A 13057-nucleotide genomic window follows, 5' to 3' on the forward strand; every position below is an offset into this window, starting at 1 on the left:
CTGGAGAGAGATCACTGGTTTGCGTTCTCTGACGTGAGATCGCTGGTTTGTGTTCTGGGAGTGAGATCGCTGGTTTGTGTTCTCGGAAGTGAGATCGCTGGTTTGTGTTCTCTGGAGTGAGATCACTGGTTTGTGTTCTGGGAGTGAGATCGCTGGTTTGTGTTCCCGGAGTGAGATCGCTGGTTTGTGTTCTGGGAGTGAGATCGCTGGTTTGTGTTCTCTGGAGTGAGATCGCTGGTTTGTTTTCTGGGAGTGAGATCGCTGGTTTGTGTTCTCTGGAGTGAGATCGCAGGTTTGTGATCTCTGGAGTGAGATCGCTGGTTCGTGTTCTGGGAGTGAGATCGCTGGTTTGTGTTCTCTGGAGTGAGATCGCTGGTTTGTGTTCTCTGGAGTGAGATCGCTGGTTTGTGTTCTCTGGAGTGAGATCGCTGGTTTGTTTTCTGGGAGTGAGATCGCTGGTTTGTGTTCTGGGAGTGAGATCGCTGGTTTGTGTTCTGGGAGTGAGATCGCTGGTTTGTGTTCTGGGAGTGAGATCGCTGGTTTGCGTTCTCTGACGTGAGATCGCTGGTTTGTGTTCCCGGAGTGAGATCGCTGGTTTGTGTTCTGGGAGTGAATCACTGGTCTATGTTCTCTGGACTGAGATCACTGGTCTATGTTCTCTGGAGTGAGGTCACTGGTTTGTGAAAATGAAAAATGAAAATCGCTTATTGTCACGAGTAGGCTTCAATGAAGTTACTGTGAAAAGCCCCTAGTCGCCACATTCCGGCGCCTGTCCGGGGAGGCTGGTACGGGAATCGAACCGTGCTGCTGGCTTGCTTGGTCTGCTTTAAAATCCATCTATTAGCCCTGTGAGCTAACCCAGCCCCTCTGGAGCCCGGTTCTCTGGAGTTAGATCGCTGGTTTGTGTTCCCTGAGTGGGATAGCTGGCATGTGTTCCCTGGAGTGAGATCGCTGATTTTTGTTCTCTGGAGTGAGATCGCTGGGTTGTGTTCTCTGGAGATGAGATCGCTGGTTTGTGTTCCCTGGAGTGAGATCGCTGGTTTGTGTTCTCTGGAGTGAGATCGCTGGTTTGTGTTCCCTGGAGTGAGATCGCTGGTTTGTGTTCCCTGGAGTGAGATCGCTGGTTTGTGTTCACTGGAGTGAGATCGCTGGTTTGTGTTCCCTGGAGTGAGATCGCTGGTTTGTGTTCACTGGAGCGAAATCGCTGGATTGTGTTCACTGGAGTGAGATCGCTGGTTTGTGTTCACTGGAGTGAGATCGCTGGTTTGTGTTCACTGGAGTGAGATCGCTGGATTGTGTTCACTGGAGTGAGATCGCTGGTTTGTGTTCTCTGGAGTGATATCACTTGTTTGTGTTCTCTGGAGTGAGATCGCTTGTTGTGTTCCCGGAGCAGTTTTAATGAACACAGTACCTGGGATTTTGTTCCAGGCACCTCTTTATTCGTCGCGATTCAGCTTCAGGTGCAGGTTTTGCCTGTGGAAGGGTCTGTGTGAGTTACCTATTCTTTCAGTCAAATTAAACTGTCGTGTTCTCTCTCTCTCTCCAGGTCCTATTGTATTTCCAAGAATATCCAGTAATTCTACCTATATAAACAGTGTTGTTGCCCTGACCTGCTCCGTGCCAGTGAAAGTTGAATCTATATCGTGGCTCGCTCTAGGGAAATCCATTCTTGATGATCGATACAGATTAATCGATAATAACAGGACTTTGATCATTGATACTGCCCAAGAATCAGATTCTGGAACATATACATGTCTCGTAAAAAACCCACTCGGTGAAGCAAATAACTCCTATCAGCTCAACTTGGAATGTGAGTGTGGCCATTGTTTCCACTTCTGTATCAAAATGTTATAATTGTTTGCTAATCAGTGGAGTTTTCAATATCAGATTAAAGAGGTGAAGGTTTCTACCTTTGATGTAATTCAGTGGAAACCATGTCTGATAACCAATAGGGAGCTTGGTGTTGGTATTACTGGAATTGGATTTGGGGGAACACATCAGTGTCCAGTGGGTGTTCACTAATGTGTTCCCCCGCTGGACACTATTGTGTTCCCCCGCTGGACACTATTGTGTTCCCCTGCTGGACACTATTGTGTTCCCCCGCTGGACACTCTTGTGTTCCCCCGCTGGACACTATTGTGTTCCCCCGCTGGACACTATTGTGTTCCCCCACTGGACACTATTGTGTTCCCCCGCTGGACACTATTGTGTTCCACCGCTGGACACTATTGTGTTCCCTCGCTGGACACTAATGTGTTCCCCACTGGACACTATTGTGTTCCCCCGCTGGACACTATTGTATTCCCCCGCTGGACACTATTGTGTTCCCCCGCTGGACACTATTGTGTTCCCCCGCTGGACACTATTGTGTTCCCCCGCTGGACATATATGTGTTCCCCCGCTGGACACTATTGTGTTCCCCCGCTTCACACTATTGTGTTCCCCCACTGGACACTATTGTGTTCCCCCACTGGACACTATTGTGTTCCCCCGCTGGACACTATTGTGTTCCCCAGCTGGATATTAATGTGTTCCCCCGCTGGACACTATTGTGTTGCCCCGCTGGACACTATTGTGTTCCCCCGCTGGACACTATTGTGTTCCCCCACTGGACACGAATGTGTTCCTTTGCTGGGCACTAATGTGTTCCCCCGCTGGACACTATTGTGTTCCCCCGCTGGACACTGACGTGTTCCCTGGCTGGGAACTAATGTGTTCCCCTGCTGGACACTAACGTGTTCCCCCACTGGACACGAATGTGTTCCCTTGCTGGGCACTAATGTGTTCCCCCGCTGGACACTATTGTGTTCCCCCGCTGGACACTGACGTGTTCCCCCGCTGGGAACTAATGTGTTCCCCCACTGAACACTAATGTGCTCCACCACTGGGTACTAATGTGTTGCCCCGCTGGGCACTAATGCGTTCCCCCACTGAAGACTAATGTGTTCCCCCGCTGCACACTAATGTGTTCCCCCACTGAACACTATTGTGTTCACACGCTGGGCACTATTTTGTTCACTGACTGGACACTAATGTGTTCACCCACTGGGCGCGATTGTGTTCCCCCATTGGACACTATTGTGTTCACCCACTGAACACTAATGTGTTCCCCCGCTGGGCACTATTGTGTTCTCCCGCTGGGCACTAATGTGTTCTCCCGCTGGGCACTAATGTGTTCACACGCTGGACACTATTGTGTTCCCCCACTGGACACTAATGTGTTCCCCCGCTGGACACTAATGTGTTCACACGCTGGGCAATATTGTGTTCTCCCGCTGGGCACTAATGTGTTCTCCCACTGGACACTATTGTGTTCCCCCACTGGACACTAATGTGTTCCCTCGCTGTACATTAATGTGTTGGGCACTAATGGGTCCAGTGGTATCAGTATGGGACGGTGATGTGTTCCCCCATTGGGCACTAATGGGTCCAGTGGTATCAGTATGGGAGGGTGACGTGTGCCCCCATTGGGCACTAATGGGTCCAGTGGTATCAGTATGGGACGGTGATGTGTCCCCCCATTGGGCACTAATGGGTCCAGTGGTATCAGTATGGGAGGGTGATGTGTTCCCCCATTGGGCACTAATTGGTCCAGTGGTATCAGTATGGGACGGTGATGTGTGCCCCCATTGGGTACTAATGGGTCCAGTGGTATCAGTATGGGACGGTGATGTGTTCCCCTATTGGGTACTAATGGGTCCAGTGGGATCAGTATGGGACGGTGATGTGTTCCCCCATTGGGTACTAATGGGTCCAGTGGGATCAGTATGGGACGGTGATGTGTTCCCCCATTGGGCACTAATGGGTCCAGTGGTATCAGTATGGGACGGTGATGTGTTCCCCCATTGGGTACTAATGGGTCCAGTGGTTTCAGTATTGGACGGTGATGTGTTTCCCCATTGGGTACTAATTGGTCCAGTGGTATCAGTATGGGACGGTGATGTGTTCCCCCTTTGGGCACTAATGGGTCAAGGGGTATCAGTATGGGACGGTGATGTGTTCCCCCATTGACACTAATGGGTCCAGTGGGATCAGTATGGGACGGTGACGTGTGCCCCCATTGGGTACTAATGGGTCCAGTGGTATCAGTATGGGACGGTGACGTGTTCCCCCATTGGGCACTAATGGGTCCAGTGGTATCAGTATGGGACGGTGATGTGTTCCCCCATTGGGCACCAATGGGTCCAGTGGTATCAGTATGGGACGGTGATGTGTTCCCCCATTGACACTAATGGGTCCAGTGGTATCAGTATGGGACGGTGACGTGTTCCCCCATTGGGCACTAATGGGTCCAGTGGGATCAGTATGGGACGGTGACGTGTGCCCTCATTGGGCACTAATGGGTCCAGTGGTATCAGTATGGGACGGTGATGTGTTCCCCCATTGGGCACTAATGGGTTCATTGGTATCAGTATGGGATGGTGATGTGTTCCCCCATTGGGCACTAATGGGTCCAGTGGTATCAGTATGGGACGGTGATGTGTTCCCCCATTGGGCACTAATGGGTCCAGTGGTATCAGTATGGGACGGTGATGTGTTCCCCCATTGGGCACTAATGGGTTCATTGGTATCAGTATGGGATGGTGATGTGTTCCCCCATTGGGCACTAATGGGTCCAGTGGTATCAGTATGGGACGGTGATGTGTTCCCCCATTGGGCACTAATGGGTCCAGTGGTATCAGTATGGGACGGTGATGTGTTCCCCCATTGGGCACTAATGGGTCAAGGGGGATCAGTATGGGAGGGTGATGTGTTCCCCCATTGGGCACTAATGGGTCAAGGGGGATCAGTATGGGACGGTGATGTGTTCCCCCATTGGGCACTAATGGGTCCAGTGGTAGGAGTATGGGACGGTGATGTGTTCCCCCATTGGGCACTAATGGGTCCAGTGGGATCAGTATGGGACGGTGATGTGTTCCCCCATTGGGCACTAATGGGTCCAGTGGGATCAGTATGGGACGGTGATGTGTTCCCCCATTGGGCACTAATGGGTCCAGTGGGATCAGTATGGGACGGTGATGTGTTCCCCCATTGGGCACTAATGGGTCCAGTGGGATCAGTATGGGACGGTGATGTGTTCTCCTGCTGGGTACTAATGGGTCCAGTGGGATCACTATGGGACGGTGATGTGTTCCCCCGCTGGACACTATTGTGTTCCCCCACTGGACACTATTGTGTTCCCCCGCTGGACACTATTGTGTTCCACCGCTGGACACTATTGTGTTCCCCCGCTGGATATTAATGTGTTCCCCCGCTGGACACTATTGTGTTGCCCCGCTGGACATTATTGTGTTCCCCCGCTGGACACTATTGTGTTCCCCCGCTGGACACTAACGTGTTCCCCCACTGGACACGAATGTGTTCCCTTGCTGGGCACTAATGTGTTCCCCCGCTGGACACTATTGTGTTCCCCCGCTGGACACTGACGTGTTCCCTGGCTGGGAACTAATGTGTTCCCCTGCTGGACACGAATGTGTTCCCTTGCTGGGCACTAATGTGTTCCCCCGCTGGACACTATTGTGTTCCCCTGCTGGACACTGACGTGTTCCCCCGCTGGGAACTAATGTGTTCCCCCACTGAACACTAATGTGCTCCACCACTGGGTACTAATGTGTTGCCCCGCTGGGCACTAATGCGTTCCCCCACTGAACACTAATGTGTTCCCCCGCTGCACACTAATGTGTTCCCCCACTGAACACTATTGTGTTCACACGCTGGGCACTATTTTGTTCACTGACTGGACACTAATGTGTTCACCCACTGGGCGCTATTGTGTTCCCCCATTGGACACCATTGTGTTCACCCACTGAACACTAATGTGTTCCCCCGCTGGGCACTATTGTGTTCTCCCGCTGGGCACTAATGTGTTCTCCCGCTGGGCACTAATGTGTTCACACGCTGGACACTATTGTGTTCCCCCACTGGACACTAATGTGTTCCCCCGCTGGACACTAATGTGTTCACACGCTGGGCAATATTGTGTTCTCCCGCTGGGCACTAATGTGTTCTCCCACTGGACACTATTGTGTTCCCCCACTGGACACTAATGTGTTCCCTCGCTGTACATTAATGTGTTGGGCACTAATGGGTCCAGTGGGATCAGTATGGGACGGTGACGTGTTCCCCCATTGGGCACTAATGGGTCCAGTGGTATCAGTATGGGACGGTGATGTGTTCCCCCATTGGGCACTAATGGGTCCAGTGGTATCAGTATGGGACGGTGACGTGTGCCCTCATTGGGCACTAATGGGTCAAGGGGTATCAGTATGGGACGGTGACGTGTTCCCCCATTGGGCACTAATAGGTCCAGGGGTATCAGTATGGGACGGTGATGTGTCCCCCCATTGGGCACTAATGGGTCCAGTGGTATCAGTATGGGACGGTGACGTGTTCCCCCATTGGGCACTAATGGGTCCAGTGGTATCAGTATGGGACGGTGATGTGTCCCCCCATTGGGCACTAATGGGTCCAGTGGTATCAGTATGGGACGGTGATGTGTTCCCCCATTGGGTACTAATGGGTCCAGTGGTATCAGTATGGGACGGTGATGTGTTCCCCCATTGGGTACTAATGGGTCCAGTGGGATCAGTATGGGACGGTGATGTGTTCCCCCATTGGGCACTAATGGGTCCAGTGGGATCAGTATGGGACGGTAATGTGTTCCCCCATTGGGCACTAATGGGTCCAGTGGGATCAGTATGGGACGGTGATGTGTTCCCCCATTGGGCACTAATGGGTCCAGTGGTATCAGTATGGGATGGTGATGTGTTCCCCCATTGGGCACTAATGGGTCCAGTGGGATCAGTATGGGACGGTAATGTGTTCCCCCATTGGGCACTAATGGGTCCAGTGGTATCAGTATGGGACGGTGATGTGTTCCCCCATTGGGCACTAATGGGTCCAGTGGGATCAGTATGGGAGGGTGACGTGTGCCCCCATTGGGCACTAATGGGTCCAGTGGTATCAGTATGGGACGGTGATGTGTTCCCCCATTGGGTACTAATGGGTCCAGTGGGATCAGTATGGGAGGGTGATGTGTTCCCCCATTGGGTACTATTGGGTTCATTGGTATCAGTATGGGACGGTGATGTGTTCCCCCATTGGGTACTAATGGGTCAAGGGGTATCAGTATGGGACGGTGACGTGTTCCCCCATTGGGCACTAATGGGTCCAGTGGTAGGAGTATGGGACGGTGATGTGTTCCCCCATTGGGCACTAATGGGTCCAGTGGTATCAGTATGGGACGGTGATGTGTTCCCCCTTTGGGCACTAATGGGTCAAGGGGTATCAGTATGGGACGGTGATGTGTTCCCCCTTTGGGCACTAATGGGTCAAGGGGTATCAGTATGGGACGGTGATGTGTTCCCCCATTGACACTAATGGGTCCAGTGGGATCAGTATGGGACGGTGATGTGTTCCCCCATTGACACTAATGGGTCCAGTGGGATCAGTATGGGACGGTGATGTGTTCCCCCATTGGGCACTAATGGGTCCAGTGGGATCAGTATGGGACGGTGATGTGTTCCCCCATTGGGCACTAATGGGTCCAGTGGTATCAGTATGGGACGGTGATGTGTTCCCCCATTGGGCACTAATGGGTCCAGTGGGATCAGTATGGGACGGTGACGTGTGCCCCCATTGGGTACTAATGGGTCCAGTGGTATCAGTATGGGACGGTGATGTGTTCCCCCATTGACACTAATGAGTCCAGTGGGATCAGTATGGGACGGTGATGTGTTCTCCTGCTGGGTACTAATGGGTCCAGTGGGATCACTATGGGACGGTGATGTGTTCCCCCGCTGGACACTATTGTGTTCCCCCACTGGACACTATTGTGTTCCCCCGCTGGACACTATTGTGTTCCACCGCTGGACACTATTGTGTTCCCCCGCTGGATATTAATGTGTTCCCCCGCTGGACACTATTGTGTTGCCCCGCTGGACATTATTGTGTTCCCCCGCTGGACACTATTGTGTTCCCCCGCTGGACACTAACGTGTTCCCCCACTGGACACGAATGTGTTCCCTTGCTGGGCACTAATGTGTTCCCCCGCTGGACACTATTGTGTTCCCCCGCTGGACACTGACGTGTTCCCTGGCTGGGAACTAATGTGTTCCCCTGCTGGACACGAATGTGTTCCCTTGCTGGGCACTAATGTGTTCCCCCGCTGGACACTATTGTGTTCCCCCGCTGGACACTGACGTGTTCCCCCGCTGGGAACTAATGTGTTCCCCCACTGAACACTAATGTGCTCCACCACTGGGTACTAATGTGTTGCCCCGCTGGGCACTAATGCGTTCCCCCACTGAACACTAATGTGTTCCCCCGCTGCACACTAATGTGTTCCCCCACTGAACACTATTGTGTTCACACGCTGGGCACTATTTTGTTCACTGACTGGACACTAATGTGTTCACCCACTGGGCGCTATTGTGTTCCCCCATTGGACACCATTGTGTTCACACCACTGAACACTAATGTGTTCCCCCGCTGGGCACTATTGTGTTCTCCCGCTGGGCACTAATGTGTTCTCCCGCTGGGCACTAATGTGTTCACACGCTGGACACTATTGTGTTCCCCCACTGGACACTAATGTGTTCCCCCGCTGGACACTAATGTGTTCACACGCTGGGCAATATTGTGTTCTCCCGCTGGGCACTAATGTGTTCTCCCACTGGACACTATTGTGTTCCCCCACTGGACACTAATGTGTTCCCTCGCTGTACATTAATGTGTTGGGCACTAATGGGTCCAGTGGGATCAGTATGGGACGGTGACGTGTTCCCCCATTGGGCACTAATGGGTCCAGTGGTATCAGTATGGGACGGTGATGTGTTCCCCCATTGGGCACTAATGGGTCCAGTGGTATCAGTATGGGACGGTGACGTGTGCCCTCATTGGGCACTAATGGGTCAAGGGGTATCAGTATGGGACGGTGACGTGTTCCCCCATTGGGCACTAATGGGTCCATTGGGATCAGTATGGGACGGTGATGTGTTCCCCCATTGGGCACTAATGGGTCCAGTGGTATCAGTATGGGACGGTGATTTGTTCCCCCATTGGGCACTAATGAGTCCAGTGGTATCAGTATGGGACGGTGATGTGTTCCCCCATTGGGCACTAATAGGTCCAGGGATATCAGTATGGGAGGGTGATGTGTTCCTCCATTGGGTGCTAATGGGTTCATTGGTATCAGTATGGGATGGTGATGTGTTCCCCCATTGGGCACTAATGGGTCCAGTGGTATCAGTATGGGACGGTGATGTGTTCCCCCATTGGGTACTAATGGGTCCAGTGGGATCAGTATGGGACGGTAATGTGTTCCCCCATTGGGCACTAATGGGTCCAGTGGTATCAGTATGGGAGGGTGATGTGTTCCCCCATTGGGCACTAATGGGTCCAGTGGGATCAGTATGGGACGGTGATGTGTTCCCCCATTGGGCACTAATGGGTCCAGTGGGATCAGTATGGGAGGGTGATGTGTTCCCCCATTGGGCACTAATGGGTCCAGTGGTATCAGTATGGGACGGTGATGTGTTCCCCCATTGGGCACTAATGGGTCCAGTGGTATCAGTATGGGACGGTGATGTGTTCCCCCATTGGGCACTAATGGGTCCAGTGGTATCAGTATGGGATGGTGATGTGTTCCCCCATTGGGCACTAATGGGTCCAGTGGGATCAGTATGGGACGGTGATGTGTTCCCCCATTGGGTACTAATGGGTCCAGTGGGATCAGTATGGGACGGTGATGTGTTCCCCCATTGGGCACTAATGGGTCCAGTGGGATCAGTATGGGAGGGTGATGTGTTCCCCCATTGGGCACTAATGGGTCCAGTGGTATCAGTATGGGACGGTGATGTGTTCCCCCATTGGGTACTAATGGGTCCAGTGGTGTCAGTATGGGACGGTGATTGTTCTTTACTGGTCTGGAATGTTTGGAATGTTACAGAGTTTACTTTCAAATCTGCTTTGCTGTTGACCGTTAAATAAACAACATGCTGCCGAGTGCATTGGAGTGACGACACGGCCGTGTCTCAGACAATGGTGATTGCATCACATTCCAATCAATCAGTGCGGCCTCAACACTTCGCCTGAGCTCTACAAGCCTCAGCTCCTTAGAGACAGGAGCCCATAATCCAACACTCCAGAGTTGGGTCCCTAACACTGTAAGTGTGCGAATGAGGGGAGTGGAACCTAAGCATGGTCACCCTCTCTGATCTCCCTGACAGGGGTCCAGAGTCTCACGCGGTGGCCACAGGTAAGTGTGAAGGGCGAGATCCTCCAACACAGCTGGATGGGGCTTTGAACCTTCTCCAACACAGCTGTACAGGGTCTGAACCTTCTCCAACACAGCTGTACAGGGTCTGAACCTTCTCCAACACAGCTGGACGTGGCTCTGAACCGTCTTCAACACAGCTGGACGGGGCTCTGAACAATCTCCAACAAGGCTGGCCGGTGATCTGAACCTCTCGAACACAGCTGGACGGGGCTCAGAACCTTCTCCAACACAGCTGGACGTGGCTCTGGACCTTCTACAACACAGCTGGATGGGGCTCTGAACCTTCTCCAACACAGCTGGATGGGGCTCTGAACCTTCTCCAACACAGCTGGATGGGGCTCTGAACCTTCTCCAACAAAGCTGGATGGGGCTCTGAACCTCCTCCAACACAGCTGGATGGGGCTCGGAACCTTCTCCAACACAGCTGGATGGGACTCTGAACCTTCTCCAACACAGCTGGATGGGACTCTGAACCTTCTCCAACACAGCTGGATGGGGCTCTGAACCTTCTCCAACACAGCTGGATGGGGCTCTGAACCTTCTCCAACACAGCTGGATGGGACTCTGAACCTTCTCCAACACAGCTGGATGGGGCTCTGAACCTTCTCCAACACAGCTGGACGGGGCACTGAACCTTCTCCAACACAGCTGGACGGGGTCTGAACCTTCTCCAACACAGCTGGACGGGTCTCTGAACCTTCTCCAACACAGCTGGATGGGGCTCTGAACCTTCTCCAACACAGCTGGACGGGGTCTGAACCTTCTCCCACACAGCTGGACGGGACTCTGAACCTTCTCCAACACAGCTGGACGGGACTCTGAACCTTCTCCAACACAGCTGGATGGGGTTCTGAACCTTCTCCAGCACAGCTGGATGGGGCTCTGAACCTTCTCCAGCACAGCTGGATGGGGCTCTGAACCTTCTCGAACACAGCTGGATGGGACTCTGAACCTTCTCCAACACAGCTGGACGGGGCTCTGAACCTTATCCAACACAGCTGGACGGGGCTCTGAACCTTCTCCAACACAGCTGGACGGGACTCTGAACCTTCTCCAACACAGCTGGACGGGACTCTGAACCTTCTCCAACACAGCTGGATGGGAGTCTGAAACTTCTCCAGCACAGCTGGACGGGGCTCTGAACCTTCTACAACACAGCTGGACGGGGCAGTGAACCTTCTCCAACACAGCTGGATGGGGCTCTGAACCTTCTCCAACACAGCTGGATGGGACTCTGAACCTTCTCCAACACAGCTGGATGGGACTCTGAACCTTCTCGAAGACAGCTGGATGGGACTCAGAACCTTCTCCAACACAGCTGGATGGGGCTCTGAACCTTCTCCAACACAGCTGGACGGGGCTCAGAACCTTCACCAACACAGCTGGACAGGGTCTGAACCTTCTCCAACACAGCTGGATGGGACTCTGAACCTTCTCCAACACAGCTGGACGTGGCTCTGGACCTTCACCAACACAGCTGGACGGGGCTCAGAACCTTCACCAACACAGCTGGACAGGGTCTGAACCTTCTCCAACACAGCTGGATGGGACTCTGAACCTTCTCCAACACAGCTGGATGGGACTCTGAACCTTCTCCAACACAGCTGGATGGGGCTCTGGACCTTCTCCAACACAGCTGGACATGGCTCTGAACCTTCTCCAACACAGCTGGATGGGGCTCTGAACCTTCTCCAACACAGCTGGATGGTGCTCTGAACCTTCTCCAACACAGCTGGATGGGGCTCTGAACCTTCTCCAACAAAGCTGGATGGGGCTCTGAACCTCCTCCAACACAGCTGGATGGGGCTCTGAACCTTCTCCAACACAGCTGGATGGGACTCTGAACCTTCTCCAACACAGCTGGATGGGACTCTGAACCTTCTCCAACACAGCTGGATGGGACTCTGAACCTTCTCCAACACAGCTGGACGGGGCACTGAACCTTCTCCAACACAGCTGGACGGGGCAGTGAACCTCCTCCAACACAGCTGGATGGGACTCTGAAACTTCTCCAACACAGCTGGATGGGACTCTGAACCTTCTCCAACACAGCTGGACGGGGCTCTGAACCTTCTCCAACACAGCTGGATGGGCTCTGAACCTTCTCCAACACAGCTGGATGGGACTCTGAACCTTCTCCAACACAGCTGAATGGGAGTCTGAACCTTCTCCAGCACAGCTGGACGGGGCTCTGGACTTTCTCCAACACAGCTGGATGGGCTCTGAACCTTCTCCAACACAGCTGGACGGGGCTCTGAACCTTCTCCAACACAGCTGGATGGGAGTCTGAAACTTCTCCAGCACAGCTGGAGGGGACTCTGACACCTTCTTCCAACACAGCTGGATGGGGCATCTGAACCTTCTCCAACACAGCTGGATGGGAACTCTGAAACCTTCTCCAACCAGACTCTGAACCTTCTCCAACACAGCTGGACGGGGCCACTGAACCTACTCCAACACAGCTGGACGGGGCAGTGAACCTCCTCCAACACAGCTGGATGGAACTCTGAACCTTCTCCAACACAGCTGGACGGGCACTGACCTTCTCCACACAGCTGGACTGGAACTCTGAAACCTTCTCCAACACAGCTGGATGGGCACTGAACCTTCTCCAACACAGCTGGATGGGAACTCTGAACCTTCTCCAACACAGCTGGACGGGGCAGCTGAACCTCTCTCCAACACAGCTTGGATGGGGCTCTGAACCTTCTCCAACACAGCTGGATGGGAGTCTGAACCTTCTCCAACACAGCTGGATGGGCTCTGAACCTTCTCCAA

The 13057-nt window shown here is 53.1% G+C and overlaps 1 protein-coding gene across 2 annotated transcripts in view; it reads left to right on the forward strand.

Moving 5' to 3' along the window:
- LOC119975795 (carcinoembryonic antigen-related cell adhesion molecule 1-like) overlaps positions 1 to 13057 on the forward strand; it is a 345216-nt gene that overhangs the window by 28349 nt on the left and 303810 nt on the right. For both annotated transcript variants that reach the window (XM_038815653.1, XM_038815651.1), the window contains exon 4: positions 1547 to 1810. In XM_038815653.1, coding sequence (XP_038671581.1) covers positions 1547 to 1810 — 264 coding nt within the window. The remainder of the gene's footprint in view (positions 1 to 1546; positions 1811 to 13057) is intronic.

The sequence above is a fragment of the Scyliorhinus canicula genome, chromosome 13 (assembly GCF_902713615.1).
Source record: "Scyliorhinus canicula chromosome 13, sScyCan1.1, whole genome shotgun sequence".
Classification (NCBI taxonomy): domain Eukaryota; kingdom Metazoa; phylum Chordata; class Chondrichthyes; order Carcharhiniformes; family Scyliorhinidae; genus Scyliorhinus; species Scyliorhinus canicula.